Source organism: Dipodomys spectabilis, unplaced genomic scaffold (assembly GCF_019054845.1).
Source record: "Dipodomys spectabilis isolate Male_0828 unplaced genomic scaffold, ASM1905484v1 ptg000006l, whole genome shotgun sequence".
Lineage (NCBI taxonomy): Eukaryota > Metazoa > Chordata > Mammalia > Rodentia > Heteromyidae > Dipodomys > Dipodomys spectabilis.
The window spans coordinates 20,748,019-20,774,484 of NW_024870683.1; the positions used below are offsets into that span (position 1 = coordinate 20,748,019).

General features: G+C 45.6%; 1 protein-coding gene across 6 annotated transcripts in view; it reads right to left on the bottom strand.

The window, feature by feature from the left end:
- The window catches only part of Susd1 (sushi domain containing 1), a 139,922-nt gene extending 114,123 nt beyond the window's left edge, over window positions 1-25,799 (bottom strand). For 3 of the 6 annotated variants that reach the window (XM_042696997.1, XM_042696978.1, XM_042696988.1), the window contains exons 1-5: window positions 25,634-25,799; window positions 12,026-12,133; window positions 8,409-8,564; window positions 1,641-1,793; window positions 380-559 (exon numbers count right to left, since the gene is read on the bottom strand). In XM_042696997.1, coding sequence (XP_042552931.1) covers window positions 380-559; window positions 1,641-1,793; window positions 8,409-8,564; window positions 12,026-12,133; window positions 25,634-25,727 — 691 coding nt within the window. In that variant the 5' untranslated portion in view covers window positions 25,728-25,799. Of the gene's footprint in view, window positions 1-379; window positions 560-1,640; window positions 1,794-8,408; window positions 8,565-12,025; window positions 12,134-24,768; window positions 24,805-25,633 lie in introns of those variants that run through there. The other 3 variants (XM_042696966.1, XM_042696969.1, XM_042696967.1) reach the window with 2 other exon arrangements.
- Between the last annotated feature and the right edge of the window lie 667 nt (window positions 25,800-26,466).

Consider the following 26,466-nt stretch of genomic DNA (forward strand, 5'->3'; position numbering starts at 1 on the left):
ACACTAATTTATAGCCTTTGGATTGTCACCAGTAGATTAGCTGGATCATACAATAGTTCTGTTTTAGGAATTTTATTGTTGTTGTTTGTTTTGGCAGTAAAAGAAAAGGGAAAGGAAAGGAAGATGTAAGAAAAGAAAGCAACAGAGAAATAAAAATGAGACTTTTATAAATCTAGAATAAAAGATGGAAGCATCACTATACACAGATGGCAGGGTCTTCTTAGTCCTGAAAATGCCAAGAGAACCAACCGAAAACCTATTTGAAAAAAAATAGGGATGTATGGAATTTATATAACACATTTACTCCACAAAGTGAAATTCAGAGAAAAATAAGAAGACAATGTCAAGAACTGGAAGCTGGTACCATTTGAAACCTCACCTTGGCAATGTAATTGGGGAGCCTCCCACGTGCCCAGGGCTGTGCAGCTTGAAACTGTATTTTCTGGGACACTGAAAAATCCTTCTTTGCATCCATAATGAACCTGGCTGCCCAGTCTAGATGTGTAGTTTCCTATGACAAAGCCACCCGGGATCTCCAGAGCCGGGCCACAGTCTATTTCTGAAAATAAATGCATGTTGAATACATTACTCCATGAAGATAAATGTTCAAAGTTCACACTCTCTCCCTACCTCTAACCCATTTCCCTTGTATACCTCAAATCCTATTTTATATATATTTAAGTTAATTATGTGATTTCTACTCACATTGCCTATGATTATCTTTATGTGGTCTTTTGCACTTTCATAGATAATAGCATGCAGGAAACTTAAAAAAAAATAAAACAGACTTCTTCATGTAAGTCTTTTGTCTTTTATCATGTAAATTAAAGTGAAATCTCTGACTGCTGGGCTGTGATGTGAAAATGTATTTGATGTAATTAGAAAGTATGTATATTGCAACAAGTCTGAGATTTATTTATTTTTAATCCTAGGATGTATTGTTAGGATATTTTCAAATAAAAACTATCTCAAGATGGACACTAGTGGCTCATGTCTATTTTCTTAGCTACTCAAGAGGCTGAAATCTGAGGATAGCAGTTCAAAGTCAGCCAGGACAGGAAAAACCCTGAGACTCTTTTTTTTTTTTTAAATTGTGAAAATACTGTACAGAGGGGTAACCCTGAGACTCTTATCTTCAATTAACCACCAGAAAGTCAGAAAGGGTGCTGTGGCTCAACGTGGTAGAGTGAAGAAAAAAAGCTCAGGAATAGCACCCAGGCTCTGAGTTCAAGCCCTATACAACTGACAAAAGAAAAAAAAAATCTCAATTAACAACAACAAGAAAAAGAGTAATAGATCTTCACTAATTCATACTAACTGCAAAATACATTGAGATACATAGGGCTTTATAGATTTCAGGGGCATTTTGGGGATGTTCAATTCTTACCAATCAGCTGTGTGAATCAGCTAACATAGTGGCCCAAACCAAGATATCTATTAACCACTGGAGTTTATTGATTCCTGAAGCTTGCTAATTTTCACTTGTTAACATGACCCCCTTCTATCTTCATTAGGCCATTGTTTGTTTCATACAAAGATAATCACCATTCTCATCCCCAACACAGAACTCTAGACATCAGTGTGGAAAAGTCCCCTGCACAGAATCTCACAAGAAGCCACATTCATAGGCCAACACCCACCTGTACACCGGGTACCATCTCTGCTCGGGTGGAAAGGCACAGGTCCATTTGTTGGCAAGTATCCATCAACACAGTAGCACTCGAAGTTTCCAGGAGTATTGACACACCGTCCTCCATTCCCGCACACACCAGACACCACACACTCATCTATGTCTGGAGACCAAAACAAAACGGAGACATGTTCTCACATTCTCAACGTACTCTTAGCCTTGAGTGCATTTGTTTGCAATGGTATCATGAATTTTATCTTACTCCCTGAAGGTTCTTTTTATATATCCTTCACATTATAGGCGTTGAACACATAGGCAGTGCCCCATAAATTCTTGTCAATATCTTCTGGGAATTTGTACAAGCCAAAACCAGATGAGTGCCGGTGGCTCACACCTGTAATCCTACTATTCAGAAGGCTGAGATCTGGAGATCATGGTTCAAAGCTAGCCTACACAGAAAAGACAGTGAGATTCTTCAATTAACAAGCAAAAAGCTGAAAGGAGAGCTGTGGCTCAAGTGGTACAGAGCTAGCCTCAAGTTAAAAACAAGAGCTCAAGGCCCTGAGGTCAAGTCCCAGGACTGGCACCAACAAAAAACAAAATAAACAAATAAATAAAACCTCAGTAGTAGAGGGCTTGCCTACCATGCACAAGGCCCTGGGGTTGATCTCTCTCTCTCTCTCTCTCTCTCTCCCCCCGCCTTTCACACACATACACACACACACAATTAAATTACATAGTAATTTAAATTATGATAGTTACAACCCCAGAATATCTAAAATAGAACTACAACATAAAACAATTTAAACCAGAATGAAAAATTCTAAGGAGTTGGTGGGTACAGGATAGCTCAGCAATAGAGTGCTTGCCTAGCATGTACAAGGACCAATCTTGAGCACCAGTCCCCCTCCCCCCCCAAAAAAAATACTAGGAACTGACAAACAGCTTTCCAGCTCAGGGGCATGAGATAGTGTTACAGGTTGTAAGAAGGTAATTAAGTCAAGCACTGGAGGCTCACACCTATAATCCTATCTATTCAGGAGGCTGAAATCTGAGGATCCTGGTTCAAAGCCAGCCTAATCAGGAAAGTCTATGAGATTTTTATCTCTGATTAACCATCCAAACACCTGATTTGTGATTCAAGTGGTAGAGTACCAGCCTTGAGTGAAAAATCAAAAAAGAACAAGCCAAACAAGTGCATGAAGCCCCAGTACCCACACAAAAACAAAAACAAAAACACCCTCAGTCTAATATAAAGGACTTGGATCTCATAATCTCATTGATAAGAAGCCTACAGAAGAGACAACCCCTCCAGGAAAGAAAGTGGATGCAAAGCTGCTTAAACCTGAAAAAGAGGGGGAGAGGAAAGACACTTGGTATGGGGTCTTTTTCTAAGGGGGATGAAAGCTTCTGAAAGTAGTACTGATGTTTGTAGAATTCTGTGAATATACACACACTAAATGTAGCACTGAAATGGGTACATTTTAGGGAATGTGAGTTACGCCTAAAAGAAGCTGTTGTTTAAAGGGAGGAGCCTGGGGCTCAGAGATAGAGTGATTGCCAACATGAATAAGGGCTGGGTTTGATTCTCAGCACCCACAAAATATACATAAAGTGGGGATGGGAGGGAAAAACTGGGAGAGAGGGAGGGAAGAGGTGAGATTGTCCAAAAAGAAATGTACTTAGTCCTGACATATAACTGTAATCCCTCTGTATATCACCTTTATACTAACTCTCTCTCTATATATGTATATAGTTTATGGATATATATGTATATATATGTATGTGTATCTATGAAGAGAAATGAAAGGTATTCTGGATCTCTTTAAGTAAGAAGAAAATCACCCTTCAGAGGAAAGGAATAGTAGCCCTGTCTGAAACACTACAACCCATACAGTACTGGAGTAATGCTTGCAGAGTTCTAAGAAAAGGGGAACAAAACATCATGCTTTTAAGGAAAGAAATGACATGTTAGGATACAAGTTTAAGAATTACACCACTGATATTTCTTTTCTGAAAAAAAAAAAAACCAGCCAGTAATATATATGTATGTGTGTGTAGGAAACAAAGATACCACAAAACTGGGTACTGGTGGGCCATGCCTATAATCCTAGTTACTCAGGAGGCTGAGATATGAGAATTATAGTTCAAAGCCAGCTAAGGCAGGAAAGTCCATGAGACTCTTCCCTCCAATTTAACCACCAAAAACCAGAATGACAAAGCTCAGGGACAATGTCCAGGCCCTGAGTTCAGGCCCATACAGAACAAGGAGCTATAAAACCAATACAACAGAGCTAAATAGCTGTTGATAACATACCTCCAGAGTTTTAGGTAATTGTTATGAAAAGATTCTTAAAATATAAGTAACACAAAACAGAATCAATATCAGTCTGGCACAAATATTATAGATAACACTGGAGAAGTCTTTACCGATCGCAGGTTTGGCTCATCCTTCTACTTTAGTGAGATGTTGCTTTTTATTCAGTTGGGAACTTGTCCTCACTGTAGCCCCACTGTAAAGTTAATCAGCAAGTTTTCTGCATCTTTACACAATAAAGTTAGTCAACAGAGCAGGACCAGCCATACAGTCTATCAATCTGCCCCAAAAATCTCAAAACAATACTGAGTAAGAAAATAATTAAGGACTTTTCTATGGGCTTCTAAAAATAAACAGTCCGTGTATTTGGGGGAGGGGGGGAGTGAGGAAGTAAAACATGGCAGAGTGTGGAAAAGACTTGGGCCTCTGGCTAGTGGCCCAGTCATTAATCACATAGCTTTGTGGACCGTCACTCAGCATTCCCAGAGCAATCAGAGTCATAATCATAATGAACAGCAATAATTTCTGCATGTCATCATCTGCATGCCTGGTACTGTTCTGAACACTTCAGAATCTATTAAATATTATTTTCATCTCATTCAATCTTCACAATAACCCCAGGAGGTCCATATTATTATCACTCTCATTCTGCGGTACCTAAACCAGAGTGGCTAAGTAATTGGTCCAAAGGTAATTATACACACGGCTAAGAGCTGAAACTACAGGATTCAAAGCTAGTATGTACCTTAACATCCATGTTCTTAACCACTATGCCACTACATTTCAATTGTGTGAGCATGCCCACCAATGATTATGGCAAAATTGACAGGAAATGTGACCATCTTAGCTATTTCAAAGTATGCAAATATGCCTTCTACATTTTGTCTTCCATTCTCTTAGGTAGATGCTCAGAAGGAGAATTGTGAGATCACATGGTCAGTATGTGTGTGTGTGTGTGTGTGTGTGTGTGTGTGTGTGTGTGTGTGTATGCCTTCTTGGGGCTTGAACTCAGGGCCTAGGCTCGTCTCTGAGCATTTTTTTTCTTGTCTCAAGGCTAGTACTCTACCACTTGAGCCACAGGTCCATTTCCAGCTTTTTGGTGGTTAACTGGAAGTAAGAGTCTCACAGACTTTCCTGCCTGATCTGTCTTTGAACCATGATCCTCAGCCTCCTGAGTAGCTAGAATTACAGGTGTGAGCCACTGGTAGCCAGCCATTTCACTTTTATGCTTTGAGGAAACTATCATTCTGTTTTCCATCATGGGTCTAACACATCATCTTCTACCAAGAGCAAACAAAGGCTCTGATTCCTCCACACCTCCAGACCTTGGTTAACACGTGTTACTTTATGGTTTGTTGACAACAGCTGGCCCAAGGGATCTGGGGTACATGTCCCCAGCAGCCTGATGTCAGAGGGGTCCTCCTTGTCTCCCATTCTCTATGCAGGATTATTTCATTTTGATCACTACTAGGAAACCTAACAAGATGCTCTGACTTGAACCCAGGACCCCACTCTTCCATATTTAGCCCTTCAGATTAATGTGAGTGTAGGAGTCAGAGTCAGGTTAACCAACTGACATCACTAACTGCACTTAACCCTGAATCTAAACCTCTGATGTAAAAGAAAGTGTTTTTGTGGGGATTAAATAAGACACAGGTGGAAAGTACTTAGCCGAGTATATGAAGCCAATATAATTGCGGATAATAAGGCCCCAGTAAAGGCTAGCTATTACTTGGATTAATCCTGTCTACAGACTCAATTCTTCCTGACTCATAGTGGCTCATACATATTTCTTCCTTACTTAGCATGAACAGTGCAATGTGTGTGCAGTACACAAATGCACACATGTGTGCACACACACATTTAGAAGCTATTTGGCTGGACTATTGGATTTGAATGCTACAAAACGCTTTTTTTTTTTTTTAAGTTGGTCATGGGGCTTGAACTCTGGGCTCAGCTCTTCAGCTCAAGGCGAGTGCTCTACCATTTGAGCCACAGCGCCACTTCCAGTTTTCTGGTGGTTTATTGGAGATAGAGTTTCACAGCTTTTCCTGCCCGGGCTGGCTTTGAACCCAGATCCTCAGATCTTAGCCTCCTGAGTAGCCTGGATTACAGGCGTGAGCCACCGGCGCCCAGCATAAAAGGCATTTTTTTCCTGGTCATGGGGCTTGAACTCAGGGCCTGGGCCCTATTCCTGAGCTTTATTGCTCACAGCTAGCACTCTACCACTTGAGCCACGGCACATTTTCAGTTTGCTGGTAGTTTATTAGAGCAAGAGTCTCACAGACTTTCCTGTCTGGGCTGGCTTATCCTTGAACTCCAATTCTCAGAACTCAACCCCTATGTAGCTAGGATTAAAGGTATGAGCCACCAGCACCTGGTTTAGCAACCATTTTTAAAACTTCTATCTCCATAAAATTAGTTTGACCTTAGCTGTGCACTGGTAATTCACGCCTGTAAACCTAGCTACTCAGAAGGCTGAGATCTGAAGATTGTGATTCAAAGCCAGTCCAGGCAGGAAAAGTCCATGAGACTCTTATCTCCAATAAACCACCAGAAAACCAGAAGTGGTGCTGTGGCTCAAGTGATAGAGTACTGGCCTGGAGCTGAAGAGCTCAGGGACAGCGCCCAAGCCCAGAGTTGCAGCCCCATGACTGACAAAAAAAAAAAAATTAGTTTGGCCTGATGTTGTACAAATTAGATATTTAAGTACAAACATTTTGGGTGTAACTTTTTTCATTCAATATGTTTTCAAGATTTTGTCAACACAATTGCCATTGTTTCTTCTTGACAATACTAGGATTTGAACTCAGGATCTCATATTTGCTAGGCAGGTACTATACTCCTTGAGCCACTCAGCCACTTCTTTTTGCATTGGTTAACTCACTCTCTCTTTCTCTTTCCCTCTCCCCCTGCCCCTCTTTCTCTGTGTGTGTGTGCTGGTCCTGGGACTTGAACTCAGGTCCTAAGCACTGTTCCTGAGCTTTTTTGCTCAAGGCTAGCACTCTAACACTTGAGCACACTTCCACTGCATTGGTCTTTTTTTTTTTTTTTTTTTAATATAGTTGTACTTCATGCCTGAGCTGGCCTGCACTGTGATCCTCCTGTTTGATACATAGCTTGATGACACATGCAAGCAATCGTGCTCAGGCATTATGCTTCTCTGTCTCTGAAATAACAGGTGCACACTACCATGGCCAACCATTAGTTGAGATGGAATCTTATCTCCTAAACTTTTTTGTCCAGACTGGCCTTGAGCCATGATCCTCCAGATCCCACCTCCCAAGAAACTAGAATTGCAAGCTTGACCTACCATGCCTGGCCTACTTCCTCTGGATTTTTTAAATATTTTTATTGCTGAGTAGTACTCCACTATGTGAATGTATCATTTGTTTACTCATCCTCGTATTGATGGGTATCTGGGCTGTTTACAATTTCAGCTACTACAAACATTCAAGTATAAGTTTATGGAGATGAATTTTCATTTCTCTGGAGTTTTTGTTTTTAATTTAATTTTATTTTATTTGTGAACATACTGTACAGAGGGGTTACAATTACATGGGCAGGATAATGCGTACATTTCTTACCAAGCATTGCAGCCTCCTCCTTTGTTTACCCTTCACATCCCTTCCCAGCCTCCCCCCTCCCCCCCAATCCCAATCCTTCTCCTTCCTCCCCCTCCCCCACCCCGCCCCCCCTCCCCACCCCGCACCGACATTGTAAAGCTCGTTTTGGACATGACAACTTGTACTTCTCTCTGGAGTTTATTTTTATGAACATAAAAGAATGAGCATGTGTGATGAGTGAAGTACATTTTGTCTCTCTTCATGCAGTGGAATGTTATAGAAGTGAAATACCATATAAATCACTAGTTTAATACAGGTGTCATTAGTCCAAAATGATTGTACTACACGTGAATAGAGGTTTCTTTTTGTATATGGGCTTGAACTCAGGGCCTAGGTGCTGTGCCTGAGCTCTTTTGCTCAAGGCTAGTGCTCTACCACTTTGACCCACAGCTCCACTTCTGGTTTTCTGGTAGTTAATAGGAGATAAGGGCCTCATGGACATTCCTGCCCAGGGTTGACTCTGAACCACGATCCTCAACTCTCAGCCTCCTGAGTACTTAGGGTTACAGGTGAACTTTTGAGACAGGGTCTCATGTATAACTCAAGCTAGTCTTGAGTTCGAGATTATCAAACTTGTAATCCTCCTGCCTCAGCCTCCGCAGGGCTAGGATTATATGTGAACACCACCACATTCAGCATTATAGTTATTCTGGTTTTGTTTGTTTTGCAATTCAGGGCCTTACCAAGTGCTCTACCCCACTGCAGCCATATCCCAGCCCCCAGCATCATAGTTATTCTGAAGGAAGGTCCCTGTCCTAGGCCACAGGCTGTCCTGTCTCCTCCACAGAGAAGACACTGTCAGCAGGTGGCCAGCACTACGCCCCCATTTGTATACCTGTGCAGAAGGTGCCATCGTTAGGGATGAACGTCTGGTTGTTGTTTGTGGCCCGATAGCCTTCGAGGCAGATGCAGTAGAAGCCTCCCAGTGTGTTGTGGCAGGATGTGTGGTTCCCACAGACAACGGTGGCTCCAAACTGGCACTCATTTTTATCTGCAGATACAGAGACACATCACACAGAAAAGGATCCTCATCCACCCCATGTTCAAAAGCCCAGACTCCTCCCGTGCTGAGGACTCGGTCTCAGGATTCTGGGACTACAGCTTATTTGTCATTTCCCTGACCTCTCTCCCCTCACACCGCTTCTCAAACTCAGGACCTTCAGTGATGCAACCAGTAGGAGTATACCAAGCGACAAAAGAAACACAATTTATCTATCTATCTTTTTTCCTATCTAGCTGTGTGTATATATGTGTGTTATTATATATTCAAAATATATGGAATTGCCAGGCATCAGTGGCTTACTCCTGTAATCCCAGCTATTCAGGAGGCTGAGATCTGAAGATCACAGTGCAGGAAAGTTGGTGAGACTCTTATCTCCAAATTAACAACCAAAAAAAAAAAAAGCCAGAAGTAGAGCTCTGGTTCAAGTGGTAGAGCACTGGCCTTGAGCAAAAATGCTCAAAGAGAGCACCTTGGCCTGGAGTTCAAGCCTCAGAGCTGGTACCAAAAAAAAGAAATTAGCTGGGCACTGGTGGCTCACACCTGTAATCCTAGCTACTCAGGAGGCTAAGATCTGAGGATCGCCATTCAAAGCCAGCCCAGGCAAGAAAGTCTGTGAAACTCTTATCTCCAATAAACCACCAGGAAACTGGAAGTGGCGCTGTAGCTCAAGTGGTAGAGTGCTAGCCTTGAGCTGAAGAGCCGAGGGACAGCACTCAGGCCCAGAGTTCAAGCCTCATGACCGACAAAAAAAAAAAAAAGAAAGAAAGAAAGAAATTAAAGAATATATATATGTATAAATTATAGATAGATGAAGTTGACCTATATTATATATATGTTATTATATACTTTTTAAATATATAAGTATTTTATATGTATATACTAACATACAAACATATTAAGAGCTGGAGACACAGTTCAGTGGTAAATGTCCTTAGCAAGTGCAAGTTCTGGGTTTAATCCCCAGCACCAAAATCATAATCATCATCATCATCATCCTAACAACAATAACTATCTGGGCAGGGTAGTAAACTCCTGCAATCTCAGCAGTCAGGAGGCTGAGGCAGGATGATCACAAGTTTCAGGCCAGCCTGGCCTACAAAATGAACGCTGTCTCAAAACAAAGCACTAGTAACAATGTTAAAAAATATATTTTATTTGATACACCTGGAGAAACTACCCAGCAGAATCCATTTTTTTTCCAGTTCAGTCATTTTCTTGGTCTTTCACGAATGCCAGAGGAGAAAGATTTTATATCCAGTAATCAAACTATAAACTTTGTCCCTCATGAGCTCCCAGGAAACAATGGACTTAGTTAGTGCAGATGCCTGAACCTGAGCAGCGCTAATGGTGAGGCAGGAACAGCTCATGCTAGCCCAGTGGAGAGGGCCTGAAATATAGATGCTGAGGACGCCCTGAGTGGTCTTAATTAAACAGCATGAAATTGAAAGAGGCAAATAGAAGTCATTCTCTTTCCCATCTCTGTCCTCTTGCCCAGGGGCCAGCAAACTTTTTCTCATTGTCTCTGTTGCATTCACTCATGGTTGGAGAGTCCAAAGCAGTCATAAAAAGTAAGTAAACAAAGGAGCAGTGCTTGGTTCCAATAAAACTCTATTTACAACCACAGTGGGTCAAGCATGGTTCATGGGCCATAGTGCGCCAGCTCTGCCCTGGAAAACTCCTGAGAGAGATTTTCTTACTTTTCCTTTTAGACTTGATCTACCCAAAACTGTTTCCCCCTCCCCTGGGGGGGGTGGGGATGGGGGTGAGCATCAATGCAAGGATTCTGATTTAGTTATTTTGCTTGTTATTTGATATTTTATTTTACCATGGCTCCCTCAAGTCAGTTTGTCTTCCACAATTATACTCGATTTCAGCAAACTCAAAAAATATCCCCAAGCCAGGCTCCAGAGGCTCACACCTATTATCCTAGCTACTCAGAAGGCTGAGATCTGAGGATGAAAGTTCAAAGCCAGCCCAGGCTGACAAATCCAAGAGACTCTTATCTCCAATTAACCAACAAAAAGCTGGAAGTGGAGGTGTCTCAAGTGGCAGAGTGTAGCCTTGAGTTAAAAAGCTAAACAAAAGCACAAAGCCCTTAGTTCGAGCCTCAGGCCTTGTATACACACACACACACACACACACACAATACCCTCCAAAAAGTCTGTGTATTTTCCACACACATGCTTTTTCTCACATTATTTTTTTTGGAGGGGACATGCAAGTCCTAGGGCTTGAATGTGGGACCTGAGCACTGTTTCTGGGTTTTGTTGCTCATAGCTACTGCTCTACCACTTGAGTCACGGTTCCACTTTTGCTTTTTTGTTGTTGTTGTTGTTTTTGGGGTTGGGTTGTTTGGGGGGTTTTTGTATTTAATTGGATATAAGAGTCTCATGGACTTTCTTACCCAGGCTGGCTTCAAACTGTGATCCTCTGATCTCAGCTTCCTGAGTAGCTAGGATTAAAGTTGGAGCCACTGGCTTCCAGCCTCCATGAGATTCTTATCTCCGGTTAACTACCAAAATGCCAGAAGTAGGGTTATGCTTCAAGTGGTAGAGCGCCAGCCTTGAGCTTCCCAGACCCTGAGGTCAAGCTCTAGTGCTGGCACAAAATAATAATAATAATAATAGAATACATAATTAAGTAGAAACTACAAATGAAGCTCTAACAATTCATAGGTAAAAGTGGTAACCTTTGCCTGGAAGCTCAATGCCAGAACCCTCGGTCCATAGCTAGGTCAGGCACACAGCTGGGTGGCAGAACACCGCATGGTGCTTTCTGCCTATCCACAGCGACAAGGCCCAGCTCTCAGTATTTTTCCTGTGGGTAACAAGGATGCTGAGAAGAGACTATGGTCACATTTCCTCACACAGCTGAGAAACTCATGCCCACTCTGAATGGAACTCAAATCCAGGTATTATCTGACTGGCATGGATGAGTGTCGTGAGACCAAAAATCATCTCAGTTGCCTCTAGCCTAAGCCTTTGTGTTCCTTACGTCCACTAGGTCTCCAAAGGTCACAACTACAACACTTCAGAGATGGATTTAATTAGACCTAAAGCTGAAAGCAAGCTCAGTTTTCTCAATTAACTAAGAAGTTCAATTGTGGTTTGTCTCTATGATACTAATATAGTTTTACATCAAGATTTTTAAAAAGAAATTAATATCACTGGAGTTGTTAAGTTAAAACCTGAGACTTGAGATTTGTTACATCAGTGAGTTTCGAGATTCAGGGTCAATGATCTCCAATAGGCCTAATTGCCTGGAAACACCAGAACAAGGACACAGCCAAACATGAAAACAAAGACTTATTATAACTGACAAACCTTTATGGAATAAAAACATGTGAACCAAATATTAATGTTTTCCCCACAAAGACATCCAATCTTTTATACAGGAGAGCTCTGTTTCCTGGTTGAACTGTCCCACGTAACCCATAATTCAAAGCTTACCAATACACTGGGTCCTCCCATTGCCCACAAATCCATAGTTGCAAATGCAGATCTTCTTGCCGTCTTTTGACTGGCACGTAGCATGCTCGTGGCAAGTGGCACAGACATCTAAATATGAATCATAAATCACACGTGTTAAAAAAAAAAAAGGCAAGTGCAAGATGAGGCACATTCAACTAGTAGTAGACACTGACCATGAGAAGCAAAACTGGAAAACCACACTACAAGTCAAATCAGGTGTTAGTGGCTCACATCTATAATATTAGCTACACAAGAGGCTGAGATCTGAGGACTGCAGTTTTTAACCAGCCTGGGCAGCATGAGATTCTTATTTCTAATTAGTCACCAAAGAGCTGGAAGTAGACATATGGCTCAAATGGTAGAGTGCCAACCTTGAAAAAAAAACCTGACTGACAATGTCCAGGTCCTGAATTCAATCCCAGTACCAGCACCAAAAAGAAAAAAAAAAAGAAAGAGGGGGCAGGGGAGAGATGAGGATCATGGTTCAACGGTAGCCCGGGCAGGAAAGTCTGTGAGCCTCTTATCTCCAATAAACCACTAGAAAAAACAGAAGTGGCCATGTGGCTCAAGCAGTAGAGCACTCGCCTTGAGCTGAAGAGCTGAGGGATAACGCCGAAGCCCAGAGTTCAAGCCCCACCACCGACAAAAAAAAGCAAGCAAGAAAGCAAGCAAGCAAGCAAGCAAGAAAGAAAGAAAACAAAAACAAGACCATACTAAAGCTACCAACACAACTATGTTTATTGCAGCATTATTTACCATAGCTAAGATATGGAACCAACCCAGATGCCCCTCAGTAGATGAATGGATCAAGAAAATGTGGTATATTTACACAATGGAATTCTAGGCCTCTATCAGAAAGAATGACATCGCCCCATTTGTTAGGAAATGGAAAGAATTGGAAAAAATTAAATTAAGTGAAGTAAGCCAGGCACAAAGAAACATAGGTCCCATAGTTGCCCTTATCTGCAATAACTAGTATATGTCTGGGACAAGCAGAAAAGGTCAGATAAGATGATGTTAAGCGAAATGAACCCCAAGATAAGGACACAAGTGGTTTTTTTCTTTCTTGCTATTGTTTCTAACATATTTATAAGGTACCACGTGATTTTTTTTGTTGCTTTGTATGTCCCTCCCCCACAGTATAATCCCTGTTTTCACTGTATTTGATGTTGGTATAATTTGGGGAGCAGAAGGAAAAAAGCAAATTGTTTAAATTGGGATACAGGTTGACCCAATGCAATAATGAGATGTACAAGATGCTATGTCAAAAAATAAACTTTACAATTTAGATGTGGGAGGGCGTAGTTGTGGAGATGGGAGGGAAGGGATGGTAGGGGAAAAACAAAGGAGGAGGCAACAATGCTTGATAACAAATGTACTCATTACCTTGCTCATGTGATTATAACCCCTCTGTACAGTATTTTCACAATAAAAAACTTATTTAAAAAAAGAAAGAAAGGAAGGAAGGAAGAAAGAAAGAAAGGAAGGAAGAAAGAAAGAGAAAGGAAACCCAGGGGCTGGTGGCTCACGCCTGTAATCCTAGCTACTCAGAAGGCTGAGATCTGAGGATCATGGTTCAAAGCCAGCCTGGACAGAAAAGTCTGTGAGACTCTTATCTCCAATAAAACCACCAGAAGAAAAAAAACTGGAAGTGGCACTATGGCTCAAGTGTAGAGCACTAGCCTTGAGCTGAAGAGCTGAGGGACTGCACCCAGGCCCAGAGTTCAAGTCCCACAATGGACACACAAAAAAAAAAGAAAGACAGAAAGACAAGACAGAAAGAAAGAAAGAAAGACAGACAGACAGACAGAGAAAGAGAGAGAGAGAAAGAAAAAGGAGAAAAAAAGAAAAAGGCATACACAGATTAGGTCAGATCTAATTTCATTCTTACAGACTTCCAATGGCAACTCACTGTCCACAGAATACAGGAATATAGTACAGATCCTTTTATATGTCAATCAACACACAACAGCCTGACTCCTGACCAACTCCTCCTGCCTCACTGATCCCAAATCCCAACCACACAGTACTTGCCCTGTAGAAGAGTATTTACTGTCATCCTTCTGTGTTAAAACCATAATGCTCCCTTCGTCTAGAATGTCCACAGTCCTTTCACTACCTGGCACCTACTCCTGTTTTAAGAGCCAGCCAACTTATCCCACTAACCCTATATCCCATTCCTACATTGTTTTTTAAAAAAAAACTGGTATTTGAACTCAGATCTTCATACTTGCTAGGGAAGCACTCTACCATTTGAGCCATGCCTCCAGCCCTCTTAACTTAGGTTTTGTTTTTTTTTTTCTCAAATAGGGTCTAGCATTGTTTTACCCAGACAGCAATGCTCCTATTTCTGCCTCCCAAGTACCTGCAACGCCATGCTCAAATGGTAACTGCATCTTCCTCTGTGCTCCCTTCATATTTGTGTGTTCCCCGACGAATCACATTCATTTTCAGTTACATTGATCCCAGCTCTATCTTCCTCAGCTTGGTATTATGAATGAGCCCCAAAGACAGGAATTATGGCATTTGCCTACCTGTTATTATAGCACAGTACAGACACTGTATTTTTACTGACTGATGGAATTTTTTTTTTAATCTGAAAAGCAATGAGCTACAACTCAAAAAGCAAACAGAGAGAAGAGGCACACATTTGCCAATTACGCGATCCATTTCCCTTTAAAGGAAAAAGTGAATGTATTAAAGATGTCCAGGAGCAAACAGCCAAGTCATGGCAGGATGAACAGGCCCAATTTAATTGTTTAGGAAAACAGAAATGTTTAAGACTACAACTCTTAAAACATCCAAATTGACCAGTTCCATGGCCTTAGATCAAATAAGAATTCCCACCCGAGGCTATGTGGGATATTGGATTTCATGCTCAGTGCCTCAGCAATTTCAGGAGTGGCTGAATAAAGAGAACGCTCCCGTATGGAATTTCATCCCAGTCTTGGCCCTATTATTATCCAGATAATAAAGCCCAGCCCTCTGGAAGCTCCACAGGAGAAAGTAACGGAGGCAGGGAGACTTCTAAATATTCCTAACCATACTTCTTGCTTATAAAAGATAACACAAGAAATGAAACAAACCACCAATCATCGCTAAGTGATGCCAAATTAATGGAATATTTAGAAAATATATTTTAAACCATAAGAAACAATATGACAAATTTCAAAAAAAAAAAAATTCTAGAGGCAATACTGTCTAACTACCACCAAAGCAAAACATCAGTCTAGTATCCTCTAATGAAACCTATTTTTAAAACAGTCTCCTAAATAATTTGGGGGACAAAGAAGATATAAAATTGAAATGAGACTGGTGTAGCAGCTAACACCTATGATCCTAGCTACTTGGGAGGTAGAAATTGGAAGGATTGTGGATGAAGGCCAACTTAGAGAAAAAGTTCAGAAGATCTCATCTCAACCAATAAAAGCTAGCATGGTGATATAACACTGTCACCCAATCGATAGAAGCATAAATTGGAGGGTTTATATCAAGGCCAGCCTGGACACTAAAGCTGCCGGGCGCTGGTGGCTCACACCTGTAATCCTACCTACTCAGGAGGCTGAGATCGGAGGATTGTGGTTCAAAACCAGCCCAAGCAGGAAAGGCCATGTGACTCTTATCTCCAAGCAACCACCAGAAAACTGGAAGTGATACTGTGGCTCAAAGCAGTAGAACAATATTCTGAAGCAGAAAAGCTCAGGGACAGCACCCAGGCCCTAAGTTCAAGGCCTACAACCCCCAAAAAAAAGGGGGGGGGGGAATTAAGGGATACCTGCCTAGTAAACACAAAGCCCAGTTCAAAATCCAGAATTGCAAAAAAAGAAAAAAAAACTGAAACATTTAATACCCAATATATGATCACATACTACAGAAAATTTGAATTTAATATGGTTTGTTTTTTAGAGGAAAAAACATAGGTAGCCACGAATAAACCTAGAATCTTAATATAAGAAACTTGGAATGAAAGGAAATAAGAAATGCTGGAAGGAGGGTAATAGAATTAGAAAAGGCTTTTTAAGCTATTAAAAAATTTGAAATTATAGTCAAAGACCTTTAAAAGAAACTTCCCCCAAATCAATTCATTATAAAGACCAACAGTGTCGTCAAAACTCAAGTAAGTTTGGCAAAGGAAACGGCAAGGGCATACACAAGCACACAAAACTAGAAAGAAAAAGGGCTTACAACAAAATATATATCAGGAAGATTGCCTTTAACTACAAAGGAAAGACTTCCAGTCAAACTCCACAGATTTCTCTCCACCCCCCAAAATAGGAGAGCAGAACACATAAAGACTAGAAAAGTCTAAAAGACTATAAATGCGGGGCTGGGAAGGTGGCTCAGTGGTAGAGCGCTTGCCTTGCATGCATGAGGCCCTGGGTTCAATTCCTCATCACCACATAAGCAAAAAGAAAAAAGCCGGAAGTGAAGCTGTGGCTCAAGTGGTAGAGTGCTAGCCTTGAGCTGAAGAGATGAGGGACAGCGCCCAGGCCCAAAGTTGAGGCCCCACGACCGGACCCCCCCCCCAAAAAAAAGACTATAAATGTATTAACTCCTGGAACAGAAATGCGAATAGACAAAGAATGTCAACAACATTTCAGAAAATAGAAGAGACACTGACACGTGGTGATCACCTGTGCAGAGAGAAAGAACTAGAATTGCTGACTCCTTGTCATAAATGACAGGAATGAAATTTCAATGACCTGGTTCAACAGATCTGGTTCTTGTTTATGGCTTTCTCATTTTATTTAATTTTATTTTTTGTTGGTAATAGGGCTTGAACTCAAGGCCTGGGCACTGTCCTTGAGCCCTTTCACCCAAGGCTAGCAATCTATCACGTTGAGCCACAGCCCACTTCTGGCTTTCTGGTAGTTAGTTGAAGATGAGTCTTATGGCCTTTCCTGCCTGGGCTGGCTTTGAACTGAGATCCTCAGATCTCAGCCTCATGAGTAGCTAGAATAACAGGCGTGAGCCACTGGTACCTGGCTGTTTATGGCTTTCTTTTTGGTGGGCCTTAAGATGGAAGCCAGAGACTCTTGAACGCTAACCATATCCTCTTCCACTGAGCATGTTTACCAAAAATAGACCTATGCCTAGAGTCCCTCACTGAGGCTAGTATTAAGACAAAGTTTGTTGAAAATGAACCAGACTCCAGATTGGAGTGGACATGAAGATGAGCCTCGGTGCCAAAATGGCCACCCCTATGGGTTAAATATATGTAACAGTAGCATTTTAATACGTGGCATCTGCCAGATCCTTTTGTAGACTTTGTAGGCATAGGTACCCATTCCATCAGTCTGATGTGAGATATGCCATCCTTAAACTTGTGTTGTCAGCACACTGATGGGGGGGGGGGGGGGCGGGGTGTTGGAGGGGAAACAGGAAAAAGTTAAAACAAGGACATACAAACACTACCAATGGTTATGGTGACACACACTTGTAGTCCTAACACTTGAGAGGCTGAGACAGGAAAACTGCAAATTTGAGGCCAGCATGGGGAACAAAGCAAGTTCCAGAGCATCCTGGGCTACAAAAGGAGACCCCCATCTCCAAAAGACACTATTAGTTCATAATCAAAATCCTAGAAATAATGGGTCCTGTGTGCTATGGCTACTATATGGTTGTCTGTACCCCAAGCTTGGTCTCCAGTCTGGTGAGGTGGCGGAAGGGTTAAGAAGCGGGATCTAATAAGCAGTGCATTCAGAGCGTTCAGACCACGGCCCTTATGAGACCCCAGTTTGTTCTCACCAGAGGAGAATGTTGGGCAAGAGCAGGGCAGGCCAAGTTCCACACGGGTTTCCTGGCTCATCATGTGACCTCCGTCTCACCATGATGCCAGCCACCATGCGATGCCATCCACCATCAGGCTCGCACCAGAAGCCAAACCAACAAGCCACCAACTCCATCCGCCAGAACTCTGAGCTGGATAAATCAATTTCTGTCTCTGTCTCTGCTTGTCTGTCTGTCTCTCAGTCTCTCTCACATGTATCAAGGTTTGAATTGAGGGCCTTGAACCTGCTCAACTTGCTGGTTTAGCTGGTGCTGTAGCACTTGAGTCATGCCTCCTGCTTACTTTATTGTTTATTTGGAAGATGGAGTTTCCCAGACTTTTCTGCCTAGGCTGTCTGAACAGCTGAGATCCTGTCTCCTAAGTAGCTAGGATTACAGATGTGAGCCAAGAGCACCCAGCTTTTCTTTATTGTATCTAATCTATGAGTATTTTACAATAGCAATTATAAACAGACCAGTAAACTCCAGTTGTGATCAACCATACAGTGATGAACATTCTCCTAACTTAAATGGTTGATCGAATACAGTCCTCTTGGAGAAAACCTTAAGTCATGGGTACCGAGTTTCCGTTTGGGAAAAGGTTCTGGAAATGGATGGTGATGATGGTCATACAACAATGTCTCTTAATTGTAAGCTTCGAAATGGCTAAGATGGTAACATTTCGTGTCTATTTTACCATAATAAAAAGATATCAAAAACTACATTTAAAAATCAGTTTTATTGAGATATAACAGAGATGCAGTAACAAGCTCCCAGGCTTACATACAATGAGTTTCAACACATATATACAACTACTAAACAACTACAAAATCATAATGAAAAACCACTTGAGAGGCTGAGGCAAGAGGATCTCTTGAACCCAGGAGTTTGAGATCAGCAAAAACCACTTGAGAGGCTGAGGCAAGAGGATCTCTTGAACCCAGGAGTTTGAAATCAGCCTGCGCCACATAGTAAGACCGCCCCCCCCCCCAATCTAAAAAACAACCAAACAAAAAAGCCAAGATGGTAGATAACAAGGATATTGAAGCTTCAGAGAACTAGTAAATAAGGTAGTCCATGATAAAGGAGCCTACAAGAATCAATCATTCATCAAGCTGGGCACTGGTGGCTCTTGCTTCTAACCCCGGCTACATGGGAAACTGAGAATGGGAGGATCATGGTTCGAGGCCAGCCCAGACTGAAAAGTTCTCAGCAGAGTGCTGGATATGTAGCACATGCCTATTATACTAGTGATTAAAGAAAACTAAAATAAACTAAATATACTAAATAAATACACTGAAGTAAGACCTCATCTCAAAAATAACTAGTGTTGGGGAGAAAGGCTGGAGGCACGCCTCCACTCTTCCTAGTTTTAATGCCAAATGTCTCAGGTCCCCAGGGAGCCATTCAATTTGGTGCAATTCAAGACAGTTGGTGACTCTTCCGGGAGAACTTGTTCAAACACAGAGTTCACAGCAGGTCTGATTCTTCAAGGAGGAGAGGGCTAAGAAGCTCCGGGGCGGAGCTCAGGAAGGGCGGAGCTCAGGAAGGGCGGAGCTCAGGAAGGGCGGAGCTCAGGAAGGGCGGAGCTCAGGAAGGGCGGAGCTCAGGAAGGGCGGAGCTCAGGAAGGGCGGAGCTCAGGAAGGGCGGAGCTCAGGAAGGGAAGGGCGGAGCTCAGGAAGGGCGGAGCTCAGGAAGGGAAGGGCGGAGCTCAGGAAGGGCGGAGCTCAGGAAGGGCGGAGCTCAGGAAGGAAGGGCGGAGCTCAGGAAGGGCGGAGCTCAGGAAGGGCGGAGCTCAGGAAGGGCGGAGCTCAGGAAGGGCGGAGCTCAGGAAGGAAGGGCGGAGCTCAGGAAGGGCGGAGCTCAGGAAGGGCGGAGCTCAGGAAGGGCGGAGCTCAGGAAGGGCGGAGCTCAGGAAGGAAGGGCGGAGCTCAGGAAGGGCGGAGCTCAGGAAGGAAGGGAAGGGCGGAGCTCAGGAAGGAAGGGAAGGGCGGAGCTCAGGAAGGGCGGAGCTCAGGAAGGAAGGGCGGAGCTCAGGAAGGGCGGAGCTCAGGAAGGGCGGAGCTCAGGAAGGGCGGAGCTCAGGAAGGGCGGAGCTCAGGAAGGGAAGGGCGGAGCTCAGGAAGGGCGGAGCTCAGGAAGGGCGGCGGTGCAAACGCAGTTAATCTCAAGGACTTTGGGCCAGAAGCCCGGGGAAGAAGATGCAGTAAGAGAAGTCTTTCAGTCAGACTGAAAGCTCGTATGGCTATGGGACCAATGGGATATGGAAAATAACCCAAGAGAAGGTATATTCCAGGGCCAACAGAAAGAAAGGCCACTGGGCAATGGGAGAATCGTGTCAGGAGGAAGGACACCATTCGCAGTCAAGGATGACTTAGCTACTGATGGGAAGACTCAGTGGCTGACAGCAAAAAAGCAGCCACCATATCATAACCGAAGGACCAGGTATCAGGCCCAGATTTCAGGATCTGAAATATCCTTCAGATATTTCCTCCCAGAAATACCTAGAATTACTGGCAGAGAAACAAGAGAGTTAGGAATTCTAACACGTAGAGGGAAGAAAGCTGACAGATGCTCATTATTAGTAGAGCATTATTAGTGCTTCCTCTGCTGGGACTGCTGCCTCAGTTTACTTTCATCCACTCGCCCATGACTAAGCCAGCCAAGCCATACCCACAGCCAACAATGAAAGGATGTGGGTTATGGTGTCTCAGCCAGGGGTGGCGACATCTCTCTTGCTTCCTGGTCATACCATTTTAGACACGTTCTCCAGCTGTAAGCCATGCCATGCAGATTAAACATGACCTAGGACTGTCACATGCACTCTAAAGTGTCATCCCAATGTGAGAGATAATCAATGTGGACATGTCCATTTCCACAGATCTTATTATTGGGAACAGTCCTGGAAGGTATTGCTCCTGGTACCTGGATGGCACGGGATCTGGTATCTAGATGGCACGGTGGTTAAGAAAACCTGGGTTAGACTACTATGGCTGTGTAAGTCTTGACAATTTCTGTGTTTCCGGTGAATGTGGAAAATGAGAACACTATCAAACCTGCCTCCTATTGGCTTCTGTGGGGCTTAAAGAATAAATGAGTTCAAAGGAGCAGAGCAATTAGAAGATATTAGTGCTCCAACAACTCTTCGTGAATGAAGCTACTAATGCTGATAGCTAGGCAACTCCCAATTGTAAGAATGAGGAAAGTGAGGAGCTATTGCCACTTGGTGCAGAAATCCACTCCAGGAGCTAAGATTCTGCAAACCATATAATCCGACCTTATGGAATCCCCTCCGGGCCTCCCCGCTCCTGGCTGACTCACAAGGTGCAAGTTCAGCTTCAGCACCTTTTCAGTGTAGCTCGCCTGCCCTCCTCTCCACAGCAACCCAAAAAACCTGTTATCTCCGGATGGGACCAGGCTGCCACGCATGAGCCCCTTGTGGGATGGGAGCTGATGGGCCTCACCAAGAGACAAGGAGTGGACTGTTCAGTCAAGGGGAGAAAGGAGCATCAAGACGCTCTTGGAATTGAAATCTGTCCCCGCCGAAGTCCCAGTGGGACCAGGCAAACCCACTGCACACCTGCCTGTAATTCTGTCCCCCAAAAGTGTGGATGTAGGTGGAAACACATTGAATAATCATGGGAAAAAGCTTAAACAAAATCAGGGTCATCTCCAACACTAAGTAAAATTGCACTGCTCTTAAGAGCTTGAAAATCTAGCTACTCAGGAGACAGATCTAAGGATCACGATTCAAAGCCAGTCTGGGCAGGAAAATCTATATTAGACTCTTCTCTCCAATTAACTACCAAAGATCTAGAAATGGTGCTGTGGCACAAAGTAATAGAGCACTAAATCTTGAGCAGAAAAAGCTCAGGGACAGTGTCCAGGCCTTGAGTTCAAGCCCCAGAAATGGCACCAAATAAATAAATAAATAAGCAGGGATCAACAGTACTTGAGACCAATATTATTCTCTTCTTTCCAACATCTTTCAAAGTAAAAAAAAATAAAATAAAAGAAAATAAACCATTTCAGAAGATGATCAGGATGGAAGTGTGGCCAGGATTAGTTCCTAGAGACAAAAGACCGGCCAGGCAACCGTAGGGATTTTCACCAATTCTCATCTTGCTCCCTTACTTTAAGCAACTTTATCTCTCCCAAATCATTCAAGAGCTTCCCTCCCCCTCTCTTCCCAGGCCTGGCTCCGGGAGGGTCTGTGACTCTCGGAGAGGGAGGGGAGACCACGCCCAGGAAAAGCACCGCCAGGAAGTCAGGTGTGAGCACAACTCCTACCACTCCACCACCACTCCACCACGGCTGCTCCGTGACACTGGCAAATGCTGTCCCCACCTCTGACTCCCCAGAACCCCAGTCAGGCCTGAGCCAACAAGTCCCACAGCCACTCCTTGACTCCCAGCAAAGCCAGAGAAAGGTTAAGAAACGGGATTGACAGGTTCTACATCCTGGCCTCTGGATTCCCCTGGGGCCTGGCACCCTCCCACCCCACCCACCAACACCCTCTGGTTCCACCCATGATGCCTCTCACCCTTTCTTCACTCCCAGGATAACAGGCTCCGGCTCCACTCCCCAAAACAGCTTCCCTACCAATTAAAGATAATTTGGGACATATTGCCTGAGATAGACCGAACTGTACAAACAGTAACTAGCTGGAGTGTATATAAAAAATTAACTCTGATGCCGGGTGTGGTAGCAAATGCCTGTAATCCCAGCACTTGGAGGCGGAGGCAAGAGGATCGTGTAGCTGGGGCTACCTCCGTGAGAGTCAGTGTCATAATTTAATAAATAACCTCCTAGTCCAGAACTCAAATACCATCTCAGTAGCAATCTGCCTAGAACCGTCAGCACTTCCCTCATTTTTGCTCTTACTTAGGACCAACCAGAGAAAGCCAAGAACATTCCCTAACCAATCACACAGTCTGCCTACTGCTAGTAAGCAACCTCCAGAGTCCCAGATCAGGTGCATGGGAAGCCCACCCTTACATCCTTTATCTGACTTTCCCACACCTTGCCTGCCTTCAGACCCCAGGAAATGCAGGATGGGGACTGACTCCCTGGCTTGAGCCAGCTCTGAATAAACAGCCTTTCCCCTGTGTTCTCAGGTGGGTGGTCCTGGTTTATTTGCACAACACATTCCTAATTCAAGCCACAACTCCCACCCTCAGGAGCTCTCAGTGTAATTCACAGTCCCACCGCAGCAGGGGAATGTGAGCAGCAGAGTGCAACAGTTAAACTGTTATGTGGCCACAAAGAGAAGGGGACTGCACTGACCAGCTTCCCAGAAGGAAGGGCTGGTTTGGCCATGCCCAAAGATGCAAAGACACACACTGCAAAGCACTGTGGGAGAAGAAAACAGGCCTCTTCTCTTCTCCCTTTCCTGGGGGCAACTTCTATTCAGAGCCTGACGTTATCCACTGAGGCACCAAAGGAGACATCTGTCTCATCTGGTTTTGCATTTTCAAGTTCCCTCTCGATTGAACAACGCTCTCAGTCTAAAACATGTTTTACTCCCTCCAAAATCAAGTAAATGCTTCGCTCCAATTCCTTCTAACTTTGAAGAGTGCATTGCAGCCATATGGTCTGCCCTGCTCTTATGAGTTCAAACCTCAATATTACCAAAAAGATCCACAGAGATACAAAAGGGAAGTAAAATAATAAAGTAGAACGCCTGAGGGGGCGGGGGGAGAAGCAGGGGCAGACTTGTGAGTGAGTCTGTGAGTGTGTGCGTGCACATGTGTACGTGTGCACATGCACCAGTACAGGGGGCCTAAACCCTTAGGGTTTTCACCACAGCTCCACTTCCAGCTTTTTGCTGGTTAAATAGTTAAAAGAGTCTCAGTCTTTCTTGCCCAGGTTGGCTTTGAACTTCAATCTTCAGATCACTGCTTTTCAAGGTGCTAAGATTACAAGCCTGAGCACCTTGCTCTCCTCAGGCTTCAAAATCTGATCAGGTTTCCAGTGATGGCCCAGTCTAGGTCACATGCACACATGTATCAGCCACAGTCCAAACTCTCTATTAGATTTCACCTGTCCAAAAGCTATGACAGTGCCTCAAATTCAAGATTCCCAAATCAACTCGTCATTTTTCTTCCCAACTTTTTTTTTGTCCTGTAAAACCATTTATCCAAGTCACTCAGTCCCCAAAGCCTTAGCATCCTCCTTCCTCTTCTGTTCGCTTGTACCTTTCCACCCATTATTAAGTCCTTCCCTGCACAGCTCCTTCCCCATGAGGCCCTCTTCTCCATCACTATTGTCATCCTGTCTTCTGCTAGGCCAAATACTGCAATACTGGCCTCAATGGGCCCTGGGCCTCCAGGCTTTCCCCATACCGTTCACTGTCAGGAAACCAGCCTTGCAGCAAACTGGATTCCCCAAAGTGGTAAATGAAGGGAGAATGTTTAGTAAGAGGAGGCTCGAGGAGGCAGCTTTAACTTTCATTTCCCAAAACTCACCGCACAGCTTTTAAGAGGGGGCCCCTGGGTTGAGGATGTGGTCACAGCCTAGAAGAGTCCCTGAATTAAATCTCCTGCACCAAAAAAAGGAAAGTTGAAGCTGATCTTGGCTAATCACTAGCTGTGCTCAAGCCATCGTAGCCTAGCAATTCAGTGGGACCACACTGATGGATTTTATGCAGACTGCCAAGAGGCAGGGAAAGAAGTAATGACACCTACTACAGCGTCAGATGTTGCAAAAATAGCCTCTCCAGAAGGTAGAGCCATCTAGAGAAACACCCACCAGACACGGTGAAAGTCACCAGCAAAGAGAAGCCACAGCCACAAAGTCCATCTGTCTCTCCTCATACTAGAGTCCCTTCCACTGGCTTCGCCTACACCTGCGCCTGTCTTTATTCCATGCCACTCTGGGGCAGGGGCATGGCGATGCCACGGCCTTCACTTGTCTCCGTGCTGTCTAAGGCACCGAGGGAAACAACACCTACCACCACGATGCCTCATCAGGGGCCCTAGCCGGCTGTCCTCCCGCAGACAGCCTAGGGCCCAGCACTGCCCGGCACTGCCGGCACTGCCGGCCGGCTGGACACTCCCGAGCAGGGAAACTCCCGGGCCCTTCTTCCTCCTCGCCATATTGAGCACCGGAGGGCAAAAGGGAAATGCAGAAAGAAAACCCACCGCGGGCCAACCAGATGACAACAGGGCTTTAGCCACCGCAGAGCCAGAGTCGGAAGCCCGACTGAGCAGTGGAGCGCCCTCCCTCCCCCTTCCCTCCCCCTTCCCTCCCTCATCCCCCCCCCCTTCCTCCGTCTTTTCCTTCCTCTTCTCTTCCCCCCTCTCCTTCCCCTCCCCTCTTCCTTCCCCTCCCCCCTCCCTTCTCCTCCCCCTCCCCTCTCCTCCCCCTCCCCTCTCCTCCCCCTCCCCTCTCCTCCCCCCCTCCCCTCTCCTTCCCCCCTCCCCTCTCCTCCCCCCTCCCCTCCCCTCTCCTCCCACACCCTCACGCCGGGGGCGGCGGGGGGGGGGGGGGGGCGGGCAAGGCTCCGGGCCCGGGACGCGGCGCGCGCTCTGCCCAGCCCGCACTCCACGCGCGCCCCCGGAGCGCGCGGGCCCGCATCCCGGCATCCCGCGTTCCCGGGCGGCCCCGAGGCGGAGGCGGGAGTCCCTCCTGGCTCGGGGAGCTCCTCCTTCGCGATCTCCAAACTCTGGGGCGAGCCGCACCTGCGCTCCCCGCCCGCCCAGCCCAGGGGCGGGGAAGCGTCCCCGCGTCCCCGCGTCCCCGCGGGCCTCGCCGAGGGGATCCCCCTCCCCCTGCCGCCCGCGCGGCGCTCCCCGCCCCCCGCCCCCCGCACTCACCGTCGGAGCGCGGCGCTCCCGCCACGCCGCGGGCCGGGCCGAGCAGCAGCAGGAGCGGCAGCAGGCGGCCCGCGCCCCGGGGCCCCCAGCCCATGCCGCCGCCGCGCGTCCCTCCCCGCGCGCCCCGACTCCCCCTGCGGCCCTGGAGGCGCCCAGATAAGGCGGCGGCCCCGCGGGGAGGTGGCCGGCCGGGCAGCGGCTTCCGGCGGCGAGCCCAGGGCGCCGCGGGGTCCCCCGGCCCCCGCTCGGCCGGCACGCCCCTCGGTGCTCCCAGCCGCCCCTCGCCCCTGCACCTGCCGCGTGCCCGGCGGGCGCGGCCCGCCGCCACGTTCCTCCCGATGGGGAGGGGGCCCTGTGCGCCCCACGCGGGATCCTGCCGCTCCGGGGGAGGGGAGGGGAGGGGCCGAGGGCACGGGCAGAGGAGCTCCGGGAGGACGTGCCGGGAGCTGGGATGAGCTTGGCCCCAGGGAGGTGATGGGGCGCCGAGCTCGGGGTCACTCCGGCGCGCCCGGCGCTAGGAACCGACGCCAGAGTAAAGTGAGCCGGGAAAGAGACAAAAGTGTGCGGAGACGGAGGCCCCTAGGTTCAGTGCTGACTACAGAGTCGGGGAAAGAGACAGCACGCCGCACTTGAAGGTGTCTCGTTGGACCGGGCGCTGGTGGCTCACGCCTGTCATCCTAGCTACTCAGGAGGCTGAGATCTGAGGATCGCGGTTCAAAGCCAGCCCGGGCAGGAAAGTCCGTGAGACCTACTCCAATTAACCACCAGAATACCGGAAGTGGTGCTGTGGCTCGAGTGGTAGAGTGCTCGCCTTGAGCTGAAGAGCTCGGGGA